This window comes from Diadema antillarum, unplaced genomic scaffold (genome assembly GCF_040938485.1).
Source record: "Diadema antillarum isolate AM-2024a unplaced genomic scaffold, OU_Dant_1.0 seq00000456_RagTag, whole genome shotgun sequence".
Lineage (NCBI taxonomy): Eukaryota > Metazoa > Echinodermata > Echinoidea > Diadematoida > Diadematidae > Diadema > Diadema antillarum.
In genome coordinates, this window is record NW_027271428.1 from 53426 (window position 1) to 68017 (window position 14592).

At 38.0% G+C, this 14592-nt stretch overlaps 1 protein-coding gene across 1 annotated transcript; it reads left to right on the plus strand.

Annotated features, from left to right (window-relative positions):
* Nucleotides 1-2924: 2924 nt before the first annotated feature.
* Nucleotides 2925-9081, plus strand: LOC139732942 (uncharacterized protein C19orf47-like; the record flags this gene model as incomplete). The annotated part of the gene is made up of 6 exons (XM_071643778.1): nt 2925-3155; nt 3653-3731; nt 4529-4672; nt 5870-6032; nt 7088-7196; nt 7820-9081. Coding segments are annotated over 6 exons (1743 nt in total), but the record flags the coding sequence as incomplete, so codon positions are not given.
* Nucleotides 9082-14592: the final 5511 nt, after the last annotated feature.

Genomic DNA, 14592 nt, shown 5'->3' on the forward strand with positions numbered 1-14592 from the left:
AATATGAATATACGCGTTTATTATCATTATAATGCCCCGTTATATAAGTTCGGGTAGACGCCCTTGTTTCTGAACACCATTATACGTCTTCATTCTCCACCCCCCCCCCCCCCCCCCCTCCACCCCTTTTCGGCCTGCCCATGCAATTAACGGACATTCTCTGTTATTGTCCTCCGAAATCCCGCCAGGCCTTGTATGACTTCTATAACATCAGTCTCTCGTCTCCCTGGTTACGTTTAGGATCTGTGTATACGCCAGTTCAGAGTTAGCTCATGTGCACATCATCGGGTACAATCTAACGGCCTTCCTTCTTATGGTTAGGAACTTCAATCGTTTTCAAAGCGACATTTTCAAGTCCATATAATAGGCTTGTCCGACGTAACAATAAATGGAATTCATCAGTCACGTTCAAACAAAGGATGACTTGCGCCCCATGGTGACCAGAATGATCTTAACACTTGGCATGCTTGGGAAAGCAGCTATACCATCCAAGTAACTGGTAATCCGTGATTGCGTTTGCTCCATAGGGATATGAGTATAGATTGAAGATACAACTATACTTTCATATTGTGTAAGTTACGCTTGTTTACAGTCCCTTGCAACGTTTGGGTTACCCTAAATTCAATTGTTGAAAAGACTATAAAATACATTTTCCGATAATGTGTCCAAATTTCGATGTCGGAATGAGAAAAGATTTAAAAAAAATTAAGAAAACGAATGAAAGAAGAGGTATATTCATTTTTGTCCATTACTCACAGTACTGGATAAAGGACAAACAAACATAATACATGTCTCTGTGACTATACACTTTAAGTTTGGAAGACTGTGATAATTCACACAAAGCTGACTGAAATTAATAAAAAAAAACAATGTGTATTTTAAGAAAATTCAAGTTGAAGTTTCACGCCCTCAAACCTCATTTCGTTTAGTCAACAATGTATGTCAACGAAAAGAATAAAACATCAAGAGAGGAAAAACTCTGGGAGCCATAATCCAATTCATCATTCCGCCTGACTCACGGAATGTGGCATCAACCATCTAATCTCTTTGCTCACGGTCTTCCAAGTCCACACCACCACCAGCAGCCTGTGCGGAGACGGGAGGGAGAAAGTCATCTCACTGCTCTCGGATCAGTAATCTCTCAATAGCGCCATCTTCTGTTTCATGCGTGTTAGCGTTTCGTATGTTTGGATGAAATCTGCGTTTCGTGGGGCGAAAATGTCGGCGAATAAAGGTAACCTTCCTGTACAGTCATATTTCATTTATGATAAGTGGTGGCGTGTTTACTTTGCTCATACCAATTAAGGTCTGATTGTTAGGTTTTGGGGGGGTTTTGGGGTGTTTTTTAGCATGTGAAATAGCTGGATTGGTCTTCATCATTGATGCATCATTGACGAGAAGCTCTCGCCTTGTACAGTCCCACACGTTAATTTCAAAGTTATCATTCAGTCACTGCACTGTAGATCTCAGGCCCCATTTCATAAAAGCCTTCATAAAAAGTAGATACATTTGTATGATACTGATGGCAACTCTTGCTGAAATGGCAATTGTCATAGTAATGACAAGAATCCAGCTTCCTGATTGGCTGTTGCTATTGGAAGTTGCCATTCCAGCAAGACTAAGAGTTGCCATCCTAACATATTTTTAATTTTATGACTTTTATGAGGCCTCTGTCTCTGATTTTCTAACAGTTAAATCTAACGTTACAACATTTTTCTTGTTGTTTCTTCTTCCAGCTAAGTAAATACAGGCCGCCACGCCCTTTATGTATTATCGTAATTTACTTGTGCTTATCAAATGCCCAAATGAAAAGTGCAAATGGAAAAAAAAAATCCACTACAATTCAAATTCTATGTGCTGCTATAATAACGTTAGGTGTTAAAAAGACAGGAGCTATATGAAGCGGCTAACGTTAAATTTTATAAAAATTTTAGATTCTAAATCTAACACTCTAACTACAGTTCAACTTCTTGCAAAACTTAGACTACTTGAAAAGACTCTAAAATTACTAAGAGCTGCTAGACTAGGTATACTCTAGACATTCTAAATTTCTAGTCTAGATCTAACCTACGTGCATGGGAGCCGGGAGTACGATGGAAAATATATTCAATGCAGCAGCCCAACAAATTTGGTACCAATGGATTTATTTCGTCTCAGCAATACATCAACATGGTCATGGTAGCACAAGATCTCGAACAAAGATGTAGTATGACCCTGAGAAGAAATACATGTACTTTCAGTCAAAGAGTGGTCGACTCTTGATTTGAAACAGTCTCCCTTCATCGGTAATCGTAGCTCCTTCACTTAATACTTTCAAGTCGAGGTTGGACAAGCACTGGTCCTCCCTACACCAATCTCTTCCCTAAAGATGTATAGTCTAGTCCATTCACCCACATGCACGTACACCAAGTTTTAGGTAGGATCATGTACGACCCATAGGAACGACCGGAAGTCTCAACAGGACTACCTACTACCTCCATATACTGATGATGATAATGATGATGATGATGATGATGATGATGATGATGATAATGATGAATGGAAAGCTTGTCAAGGAAAGAAACACAGTGCCCTGGTCTAATAGTGATAGGGATTTTGTTTAAATCAGCTGTAGAGTTTTCTAATTATTTTATTTTACCAGTACTAGAAGAACTTAGATGTTTCACTCTTCAGATAAATTTGCAGCAGAGTCCAAGGACAAGTAGACATGATACCTTCTGACACATTTTGATAGAATGTAACACAAAGCTTACCAAAAGTAGAAATTTTGTAAACAAGATTACCCTACAGAGTGATCAAGACACTATAGTTTCAGTTGAGTTGCATGTCAAAAAGTATATTAATGTTGAAATATTACTACTGGTTGCCCAATTTTCTGCTCATGCTAATGCTAAAAACATTCATCCCACTTCTGCTGTAAATTATGTCCTGTCCTGCTTCGTGCTTCCACAGAAATGTCAGAGTGGATCAGGTTTTTCACAGCGGCTGGCATTCCCCCAGGTCCCGCTGCCAAGTATGCCGTGGTGTTCCTGGATAACCGCATCCAAAAGAGTATGCTGATGGACCTGACCAAAGAGTACCTCAAGGAGATGGGCATTGGGATCATGGGAGACGTCATTGCCATCCTCAAGTATGCAAAGACAGCTCACGTGATGGTAAGTCATTGTAAACGGGGACAGACTGATGGGAAAATAATATATAACTTACTTGTAGAGCATGTACCCCTTACATAGAATTTGCATCTCATAACTTTCTTATAGAATATATGTACCCCTTACATTGCATCTGAGGCTTTTTCATCTGTTCCATGATAGTAGACTGAAATGAATGTGACAGTATGCTATTTCGGTTTGAACAGTTGCTCCTGATCGAAAGGTCACAAAATCCAGCATTGGAGGGATTTACAGTACTGACTCTCTCAGGCCCCAAAGCATTTTTACTAATGACATTTGATGAGAATCTTGCTGACATCAAAATTGTTTGTTTCTGTTAGTGCCAAGCGCTGGTAATGAAACATTTTCAGAAGTGAAGGACAGGGGCATAGAAAAGAAGGGAAGAAAATCTTTTATAGCGTATGCAGCAGGTAATTTCATGTACATGTATATGCATGGGTATGCTTTATGTGATTTGTCATATTTCGTTTCTACTTCAGTACGAGAACGAGAAGCCTGCCATTACATCACTCTCCACTGATCCGGATGCAAAAGTGGAAGTAAAGCGACAGACGACACGTAAGAAGAATGTGAAATCACATTGACTGATTCATTACTTCTGTATAAAAGATGTCCTTAATTGCGTTAGATGACTTTTGAGTCAGAAGATTTGTAGGTTGCAAGTTTTGAAGTACAAAATATGCTGTATGTGTGCTGACTTGCTGTGGATAAAGAGGACATAAATGAGATACATTGATGAAAGTCAATTGTTTATTGGCTAGGCTAAGAAGTACGAATAGCAATTATCCAGGGTAATTTTTTAAAGTCAATGTAATGTGTCGATACACTGTATGATTCTCGCTGTTTTAATGTTTGCAAATAGATATTAATGAAATTAAATTTCACAAAATATTGCCAGACATAACACAAATCAGCTGTTTTGTTGTCTCCAATGTGGAAAATCGTTAACCTTTTTATTGAAAATGAATGATACTTCTTTCTCATTTGCTCCTTGTGGGCTACTCTTGAAGATGAATTCAACCACTCATGTAAATTATCATTAAGACCCATTTCACATAATTAACTCACAAAATACCATGGCATATAAAGTACTGTATTGTCTTTGTGCCATGAAAAACTGTCATTAGGTGATGTACATAAGAATGATGGCAACTTTATAGTCAGTTTTGCTCTTGTTTCATTAAATAAAACCCCAAAACACCTATTTTCAGTGCTGGTTGTTGGATATTTCATTGAAAAAAAAAATCATACTTCACTGTTTCTAATACTGTCAGTAATTTTATTCATATAATGCTATAATGTGTATTGGATGTCATGTGCTGTGAGTGACAAGCTGATATATTTACTGTTCACAGCTGGTAGCAGAATGCTGGAACATTACATGAGGAAAGAAGGCATCATGGAAAGTAGCAGTTCAAAGGTCACAGTCTCGCCTTCAATGGCAGTGAGACTTGGAGCAGTGCCGACAGGAGGTGAATACAAAAATACAGAAAAAAAGAGTGATTTCCTGAGGTTTATTGTGCATGTTGATTAACTATTTGTAGTAATTTCAAGGAGCATACAAATTGTAGAATCTGTCGAGTCGTATTACACTATTGTCACATTATTGAGTGATGTGACAATTGGTAAGGATGGACGTACCAGTTACTCTTTTCATCTCTTTAATCAGGTGTAGACAAAGTACTGTGGTAGTTGTATCTCCCAAGAAGGTACGTTCAGCTTTCTTTGAAAATGGGAACATCACAGCAGTATATATCTTCTATTCTACTTTTACTATCTTGCAATACACACACACACACACACACCCACACACACACGCACACACAAAACGATCAAATACATATAATGAAGTTATCTAATACAACCTGTAGCAAACTATACTTGTTAAACTTGTCACACCTTAAGCGATCAGTCAAAATGCATACTACTAAATGTGAATCCTATAACATCCAAGCTTGAGTGAAGTGATTGGAAAACACTCCATTAAAACCCATTGTCCCAAATTTCACAAAGGTACCATAGTTTAAATCAAATCTATGTTTAAAATTAAGTCCATGGACTAAAAAAAATCACTAAATAGGCATACCTTTCATGTGTCTGTGTCGGCAAGCGCTCATTGTTTTATGTCTGCTAGTGTGCACTATAATAAGTCACGTTGATTTTGGCAGTGTAAAAAAAAAAAAAAAAAAAAAAAAAAACCGACACAATCCATGGACTAAATTTAAACTACCTTTGTGAATTTGGACCACAAAGTCCCAGAAAACATAGTTCTGTGGTTAGGCCTTATAACTTTTATCACAATTTTTCTATTCCTTCCTAGTGCGAATAAAGCTAAAGTGAAGAATTTTCTTGTCTGAGATCTTTGTTGTACATATCAAATAAATATCCAGATTCTCTTTTGTTGCTAAATTAATAATTGATTCTTAGATTGGAAACACATTTTGGAAGGCTTGACAGCCTGTTTTGCTCTCTCAATTTAGCAAACTTTGTGTATTATATTTCTTCCTGATTATGTCTAGATTGCATGTATTTTACCAGTACCATCTGATATTTTATTTGTAGAAAGTAATGCAATAAAATTCGTAGGTGCTAATTGAATGATGATAGGATGAGAAATCCTCCAGCAAAATCCCCTCCCCCCCCCTCCCGCCCCAGGGCTTGATGGGTTAATTTCCTGCTTTGCCCGCAAACAGGAGCCAAGAAGGGGTCGGTGGGGCTGGCGGACACTGCTGAGGTCGTGCCCATCAAGCGACCCCGCATGGTGAAGCCAGAAGAGGAGGGCAAGTATATCGTCAGCATGCCCAAGGGCAGCACGCCCAGGACGCAGAAGATTCTGGAGCAGAAGCGCCAGCAGCAGCAGGAGCCGCTGCCGCAGCCGCAAACACCACCACAGGGCATCCAAGGTGATGATGGTGTCGGCACTGATGTTGGTGTTGGTGTTGGTGTTGAGGATGATGATGATGTGATGATGATCATGATCATGATCTTGGTTGTAATAGTCGGAAGCGGCAATGGAAGTAGTTTAAGTGACTGCAGTATTGTAACCACTCTTACCACTGCTGCCACCACTACTAGTGATCAAGATGATGATACTGATCATAACGATGTTGATGAAATGATGATTATGATAATGATGAAAATGATAATGGTAACGTTATAGCAATGATAAAAGAGAAGGTTATTATTATCCCACCCTCTCTATCTTTCTCATTATGAATTTTTTTTTTGTAGTTGGTACAGCATATCATGATTATGACTATATTATAACTGATGAATGACAGTGACTGAATGACAGTGATTGAATGACAGTGATTACAGTGTGATTTAAACCAAACATACATACAGAATATGAGGCAATCACATTCATTTGATATCCTTTACTTTTGTGCATAGTTATCAAAGCTAGGCCCTGTTATTTGAAGAGTTATAATTGATTATGTAGTTGATTTCTATTTTAAGTCTATGGCAGCATGCGTGGTGAAGAAATTTATAGTCAATTATATCTTTTGATAAAACGGGGCCCTAGTGTCACCAACAGGTAGGATATTTATTCATTCCACTTTAAATGGTTACAAGTACATTTAGGCATCAAATTGTGGATTGTTTTGTGGCATGTGTAGTACTTCATTTGGGATGCATAAACCAGTCATCAGAGAAAAACCAGTACAGCTGATGCTTCTGTGCTTTCTACCCAGTCTTATGAGTAACCTCCCATTGTCTTTTGCAGTTTATTTAAGGGATGTCTCTTTTGTGTGCATTTCTGTAATGGTTTAATATAGTGTGAAACCACTGTTCTGTTTGACCCATGAGTGAGCAACTTGGTATGGAATAGACCTTATACTTTTTTTTTCTTTTTTTCATTGTCATGCCGTGAATATGATTTTGATGTTTTTCTTTCTTTTTCTCCATTGACCAGGGTCTGTTGATGAGAAGAAATCCTCAGTGTTTGCACGGCTGGGCTCAGGAAACAGTCCCACACCCACACAATCGACTTCAAAGCAGGTAAGAGCTTCATCATCCCTAGTGCATCATTTCTGTCAGTCATACAAAGCAAAGTATGGAGGGAGGGGTAAGAAATATCAATGTACTGATCTTAAAATGTGGTAAAGATTATCCCTTGCAGACAATTTTTTTTTTAATACAATAGACACAGAATATGTTTGATTGGCAAAGAGTACCCTATATCACTAGAAAATAAGTTTGAGACCCATCAGGCATTTGCAAGTTCATGTTTACATAGCATATACCATCAGTGCAGGCAAAAATCGTAAACAACAGTGTTGATTATTAGAGATTTTTCTGTGTCATTTCTATCAACATGGCAGTGATGTGCAAAAATAATGGTTGTATCTCTACTCTTCTTCCTGTTAACATGCTTGCTACTTGCTATAACATTGCAGTACTTGTTTATATACCTCACTGTTGCACCGTTCCGATAAAGAAAACAAGACCATGATCATAGTATGTAATTTCACTTTTGAGCGATGACGGAGGAAAGAAATTCACTATCTTGTCTCATTCAGTTGTGTTGATATGTCATCAATCAAAAAATAAATCTGATGACTTTCATTGTTTATATCTGATGGGCTTGTGCTCATTATAATTTCAGGAAGGTCTCTTAAGTAATGCTTTAATCTCACAATCAGGCTGCCAGTTCCCCCTCTGTTTTCAACCGACTGGGAGGTCAACGGCAACGCAGTCTATCTGATGGTAGTGATGGCGGGTCAGTGGTGGAGTACCAGGGTGTTTTGAAGACCCTGTCGTCACCAGACGCTCAGACCACCACGCTGAAGACGTCCACAGCCAAACTGGTCAAACCTACGTCAGTGAAGGTCACCCTTGGTGCTCTGCGGAAGTCGGCGCCAAGTCCTGCTGTAACCCTGAAGTCAAGGACAAAGAGCAGTACACCAGGTGCCGGTAGTATTGGCAGCCCACCTCAGAGTCTCATGGCAAGGTTGGGCGCACCTGTCAACAAGACAAAAGGTGCCATGGGAACTGCAGTCGGTACCAAGCAGAAAGTAACTGTGACAATAGGTGGTGCAAAGAGGCTGAATCCGGGTGCCCCAAAGCAAACTGTGATGGACCGGCTTGGGGTGCAGAAAGCGGAGGTCTCCACAACAACTCACATGGATGCTGTTGGTGTCAAGTCCAAGGTGCTTGATCGGCTTGGCAGCAGTGACCTTGCAGTCTCTGGCAAAGGAACCACCTCTGCTGGCACCGGAAAGCCTGCCATAAAGCGATCGATGCAGGTCAGGCTGGGTGCACCCGCCGCAGCTACGGCTAGCAGCAACCTGGCACAAGAAACCAGCACCATGAAACAAACGGTGACTGTAACCCTAGGTGGGCGGCCGGGCTCCATGAAGAACAGGCTTACACTACAGACACCTCAAAAAGTTGCGCCAAGTCCTAGAGTTGGATCTCGCGCCACTCCCACAGAAGGGTCGAGGCTCCTGAAGAGGCTGGGCACGTCGCCCATGGCCTCGTCAATTCCGACAAAGAAATCAAGTGTCCAAGACAGACTGGGAGTCATGAAGGCAGAAGTGTCCTCCACCACTCCAAGTGTGACAGTGACCCTCGGAGGTGGCGCTTTAAAGAAGATGCCGACAACAGCTGCAGCTGGTGGACCATCCAAGACAAACGTCTTTAGCAGACTGGGATCTTAGACTTGACATGTGCCTTAGCAAAAATTGTTATCAACAAGAAAAATATGTGAATTGGAAAAAAATACAGTGAATATAGGTAATCAGTTTATGAATCATCGTTCTCTGCTTACATTCTTGGAATTGGTAGAGACTGGTTTTTAAAATGTCTGCACTCATATGTACATGAAAATATGATGTAATGACCCACAAGAATTTGAAGCTTTGCCAAACATAGAGAATTTTTGTTTCAATTGCTGGTCTCCCAGATCTTCATGCATATCTCCTGTTAATTTGACAGACCTATTACTTTGGTTTTTTTTGATCACCTAATATTGCCATTGCAGTTCTAATTTTTGCATGTGTATAAATTTGTCTTGTAGCATTGTATATTTCAGATGGAATATTTATATATGTTATGTATTGCTCTCATTTGAAGTCATTTGTATTACAGCATTCACATTTTTCTGTTTCTTAGATGAAATGGCATTTTTCTGTATCAATCTCTATTTGGAGCAAATCAGCCATTACAATTCATAGCATTGTAAGGTTGTTTTTTTTTTCTTTATGAACCTCTCTTTTTTCGAAACATACTAGTATTTGAATTTGCAGTGGTCTCATATTTTAGTTTTAAAGTGATAAGCTGCAGATATATTTTACACCCTTGGTGTGACAGTGCATTTTGTTAGTGTACTGCCATGACAGGCATCCATTGGAGACCCTGCCACATTTCTATATTGCATTTTTAATGCAGACTTTGCATGAAACACAATATTTAACAACTATTTCATGTCATAGAAAAGACAATTGTAAATCAAAATACACAAACAGATATTGAGTTCTGTTTTAAAGTTTGCTTTATTTGTAAGAGATCTCATTTTCCGTAGGATTGGTGAAAACATTGATTTTGAGGAGTAAAGGAATGAAAAGGTCTGTGAAAACAATGAATGAGATATATCACGTGTTGCATATATATTTATGATTCCCATGTGGTTTTTAGTCCTTGCTTATCACAGTCTTCGGGCTTTTATTTCCATACTCTTGATGGCACATTATCATCATTGCTGTGTAAAATACCTTGATGGGGGGGGGGGGGGGGGAATATTTGTATTGTCACTGTACTAGTCATTGACAGATTACTAATGTGGATACTTTTAAGGTTTTTCTGCTAGCTTGGTGTCTGTGTTCTCAGGAATGATATAATTCAAAGCATGTGCGTATTCATACCCAGGGATATGCATATCACATGGCTTCCTTTAAAAAAAAAAAAAAAAGCCAAAATGCTTCTGCCTCACAGTATACTCTTAACGTATGTGTACACATATTCAAAAGGTTTTTACTCTGCATTTTGAGGGGAATTTATGCCAAGAAGAAAGTTACATTGTGCTGCTCATGGTGAAACAAAAGCAGTCCAAATTTTTTGCAGCATACAATTGTAGGGGGAAACAAACAAACAAAAGTTTTTGACATTCCAATGTCATCTCGTTGTTTTCTGAGTCTCTTTTTATAATAGTTAACAAATGGTCACAATACCATCATCCCTTACCTAACAGTAATTTACTTAATGCTTGAATAATGTTAAAATCATGACAACTTGATGTAGCCAACGTAAGTTGAAAAGTACTGTCATCAAATATTCATTAAAAAAGGTGTCAGCTCAATCATAATCATTTGATGGCCAGCAACTTCTTGCCTTGACTATACTTGCTTTCTTGTGTCATGTTGCCTTGTTTGACTGAGAAAAGAAAAGAAAAATGCGACGATTGGCTGTGCTTTCTTACAAATGTCCCCCTAAAGTATATCAAGGCTTTAGATTAGCAACATCATTACTATGTACATGTACTCTTTAGCAAGGTTTCCTTTTTTCTTTTCTTTTTTTCTTTTTTTTTTTACAATGAAGTCACAATACTAGGAAATGTGATTCTGGGATGAATAGTTGTAAGAAGCTGAGGATTCTGATTTATCTATTTTTTCTCACAGAATAGACTTGAAATGGAAAAAAACATCAACTCAAATACAAATACATCAGGGCCACCATTGTCTCAAATCATTGTCAAAAAGCTCTTGTCTTTCTGCATGTGTTGTGGGAAATTTCAATTGAGGTAATTCCTTGGGATATATCTTGCCTAACTAGCCTGTACCTCATTTCCTGTTGTATCACATACAAGTTGCTGTTGAAAAATAAGCTGAAAATCAAGAACTAAACTGAAATAAGAAAATATTTAAAACACTTTCATGAAAGGGACATTTCATCTCGATGTTCTGTTACTTTGTACGAAAACAGAAAGATCAGTGAAATAGATGAACTAAAATTTTTGGAAAAATCTGACACATAAAAAAGTTAGGACACGTAGGACCAACTAGGTATACATTTCTATATGGTCTATGAACAGAAGTCTTTCTGTGATCCAATCTACACCACCGCCACCTGATTACGTGCATCTCAGTGAGTACATTCAGACAATGATTGTGTAATCGTACATCGTCACTGACAAGAGAACCATTTCCTTCACTTCAGTCTTATGTGGCCGAGGTGCCTTTTCAGACTCAACTACCCTTGAATAAACACCAACTTCTGTGTGCATTTTAAGTTCGCGCATCTTGGCTCGTGAAATTTGCGAAATCAAAATGCACGGAACATTCCTCATTTTACAGTACACTGTCTTTAGCAAAAACATAAAATACATGTACTGTACAATATGTATGCATGCTTGTCATGATATCCCAACACTTGCAATGACAGTCAAACACACACACACACACACACACACACACACACACACTCACACACACAAAAACATGTTTTTGAAGCATAGAAGAATAGAGTAACAAAGTGTGATGTTATCACCATTCATCGCCATGGAAACTGTTTCCAAACAACCTCACCTGGCCTGATGCTAACCATGCTCACATCTAATTCCAACAAAGCAGTATAAACAGATGATTCGGATATCATCACTTTGGTACTCTGTACTAACTCTAATAAGTGTTACATCCAGTGCACACATAGCTGTGTATAAAAGAAATGAACATGTGTCATTGAGATGACATCTACATGGCAAAAATGAAATACCAGGCAAAAGACATAACAAGGAGGCATGATTTAAGGTTTGCGATGAGTAATCCCCAAGATCCTTAAAAAAAAAAAAAAAAACTTCACTTTTGGTATTTGACAGGAACAAAAGACCCCAATAAACAGTTTTGATGTTACTGTAGTAAAAGATATTATTTTTATTTATTAAAAAGTGTGATCCTCACATCAACATGCTTGTTACACTGATGCACGAGACCAATAAGGCATATGTCACTGTGCAATCTCAAAGTATTGGTGTTTTATCTACTTTTTTTTTTTAACTTTTAAGGTATCAATGCACAAAGTACACATAGCTGAAATACATGTAGTGCACTATTGAAAGTATGCTCATTCTCAACAGCTTGGCCATGAAGTCAGCTGAACAGACCCTTTCTGTTACGGATGAAAGGTTTCATGGGATGGCCAGTGCTAAAGATAAGGATTAGTAGGGTTATAACCAATTCTTCCAGGGCTTCCAGGAAAAAAAAAACTGAAACAAATCAAAGCACACACACAAAAAAATAATCATAAAAAAGAGAACAACAGATGTAACTTCAAGGAGCATACAGTGAAAACATCTTGAGTACACAACATGTCGCACCCCATTTCATGAGTATCTGTATCAGCACTACAATAACATATAGACTACACACCCTTCATATCATGGTACTCTTGAACCTGTATTGGTGTTACAATGGTGTACAGACTATTACACCCTTCATCTCATGATACTCTTGAACCTGTATTAGTGTTACAATGGTGTACATATAACATCCTTCATCTCATTGTACACTTGTACCTGTATTAGTGCTACAATAGTGTACAGACTATAACATCCTACATGGTACTCTTGAACCTGTATTAGTGTTACAATGGTGTACAGACTATTACACCTTTCATCTCATGATACTCTTGAACCTGTATTAGTGTTACAATGGTGTACAGACTATAATATCCTTCATCTCATTGTACACTTGTACCTGTATCAGTGCTACCATAGTGTACAGATTATTACATCCTTCATCTCATGGTACTCTTGAGCCTGTATTAGTGTTACAATGGTGTACAGACTATTACACCCTTCATCTCGTGGTACACTTGTATCTGTACTGATGTTACAATGGTGTAGAGACTATCATACCTTTCATCTCATGGTACACTAGTACCTGTATCAGTGTTACAATGGTGTACAGACTATTACAACCTTCATCTCATGGTACCTGCGCCAGTGTGACAATCACGTATTGTAACACTGTCTTTTGTTGTGCCTGTATTTTGTGTCAAATACAACCAGTCAATGTCACTTTTAGGTGAAAGGAATGCGCCACACAAAGTTACACAGTAAATCAAAGCAAACAAGTGACTTTAAAGGAGACTCACGAAAACACTTGGCTTGTTAGAAGAAATTGTATACATATATATATATGTGTGTGTGTGTGTGTAATCGTACATCAAGTACTATTCTAACTTATTTATGAGCTTTGTTAGAAATTGGCTTTGATTTAAAAGAGAGTGCTATATCTTAGACAAGTAAATGTGCTGTTAAAGACGATGGATAAGAAATAACCAAAACGGGACTGCGTAGCTATCAAACAGGTGTTAAATGAGAGAGAAGTGACTATCCTGTAGATGTTGCTGTCACTCGAAGATTACAGTTATCAACCTGCTAGGAAATCATGACACGTATTTGTTCATTTGGCGCAGTCAGTCTGGCAAAAGATAGAGAAGTGGGTAAGATTGCGAAGTTTCAGTTTCTAGCAGTCACACTTGAAGATTGCGATCTCAAACTTCTCAATCTTTTGCCAGTCTGACCGCGCCTGTTGATCTTTATCTCCAACATACACACTGGCATACCAGTTTAACACATGCAAATATTAAAGTAAAAATCTGTTAGAATTGCCTTTCCACTGTGCCATCACTCTCAAAAATCTTATACAACATAATTGCCTTGGTCACTAAACTCCAAACTTGCAAAGGCTACAGCGCATCAACTCCACAAACTCATGCCTGAATATAAAAATGAATGAGCTTTATTCATCAAGGGTAACGCTTCTATATTTGCATGATGAAAACTTACAGTAAATACATGCAGGCAAATTGTCATTAAATTTTGTTATGATACTCTAAAATAAACAAGACTAACAAAGTGACCACATAAACAAAGACAGATTACTTTGCACTGAATTCTAAAATCAAGAGCTCTTTTAAATGTCAGATTATGGAATATACTTATCAAAAATACAGATACATTAAAAAAATTCAACAATCACAATTTCTAAAATCGGACTCACAGAAAAAGTATTTTCGACATGAACACGGCAGCCTGCGTGTGGAATTAAGAGTAACATGGTGCACATATCAGTGAGGACAAAACATGAATAGAAATGTTCAAATAGACACAAGTACTTAAATCACATGTAATGTTTTCATCATGGGAAGAAACGCTTACTGGTATACTAGACAAAATTGATACAGTCATGCTGACAAGAAAACTGAATTAAAACTCCTTTGCCTGTTTCACATCAAAATCCAAGGTAATTTCAATATAATGAAATAACAGAGGAACAATATCATACTGCTAGTTTACCATTAATGCAATATAGCACATTCTGTAGTGGAATATTCGCAACATTATGAATGAAATAGAACATGACAGAACAACATTTTTGTTGTGATTTAGCACATGACTTTATGTGACCAAGTAGTA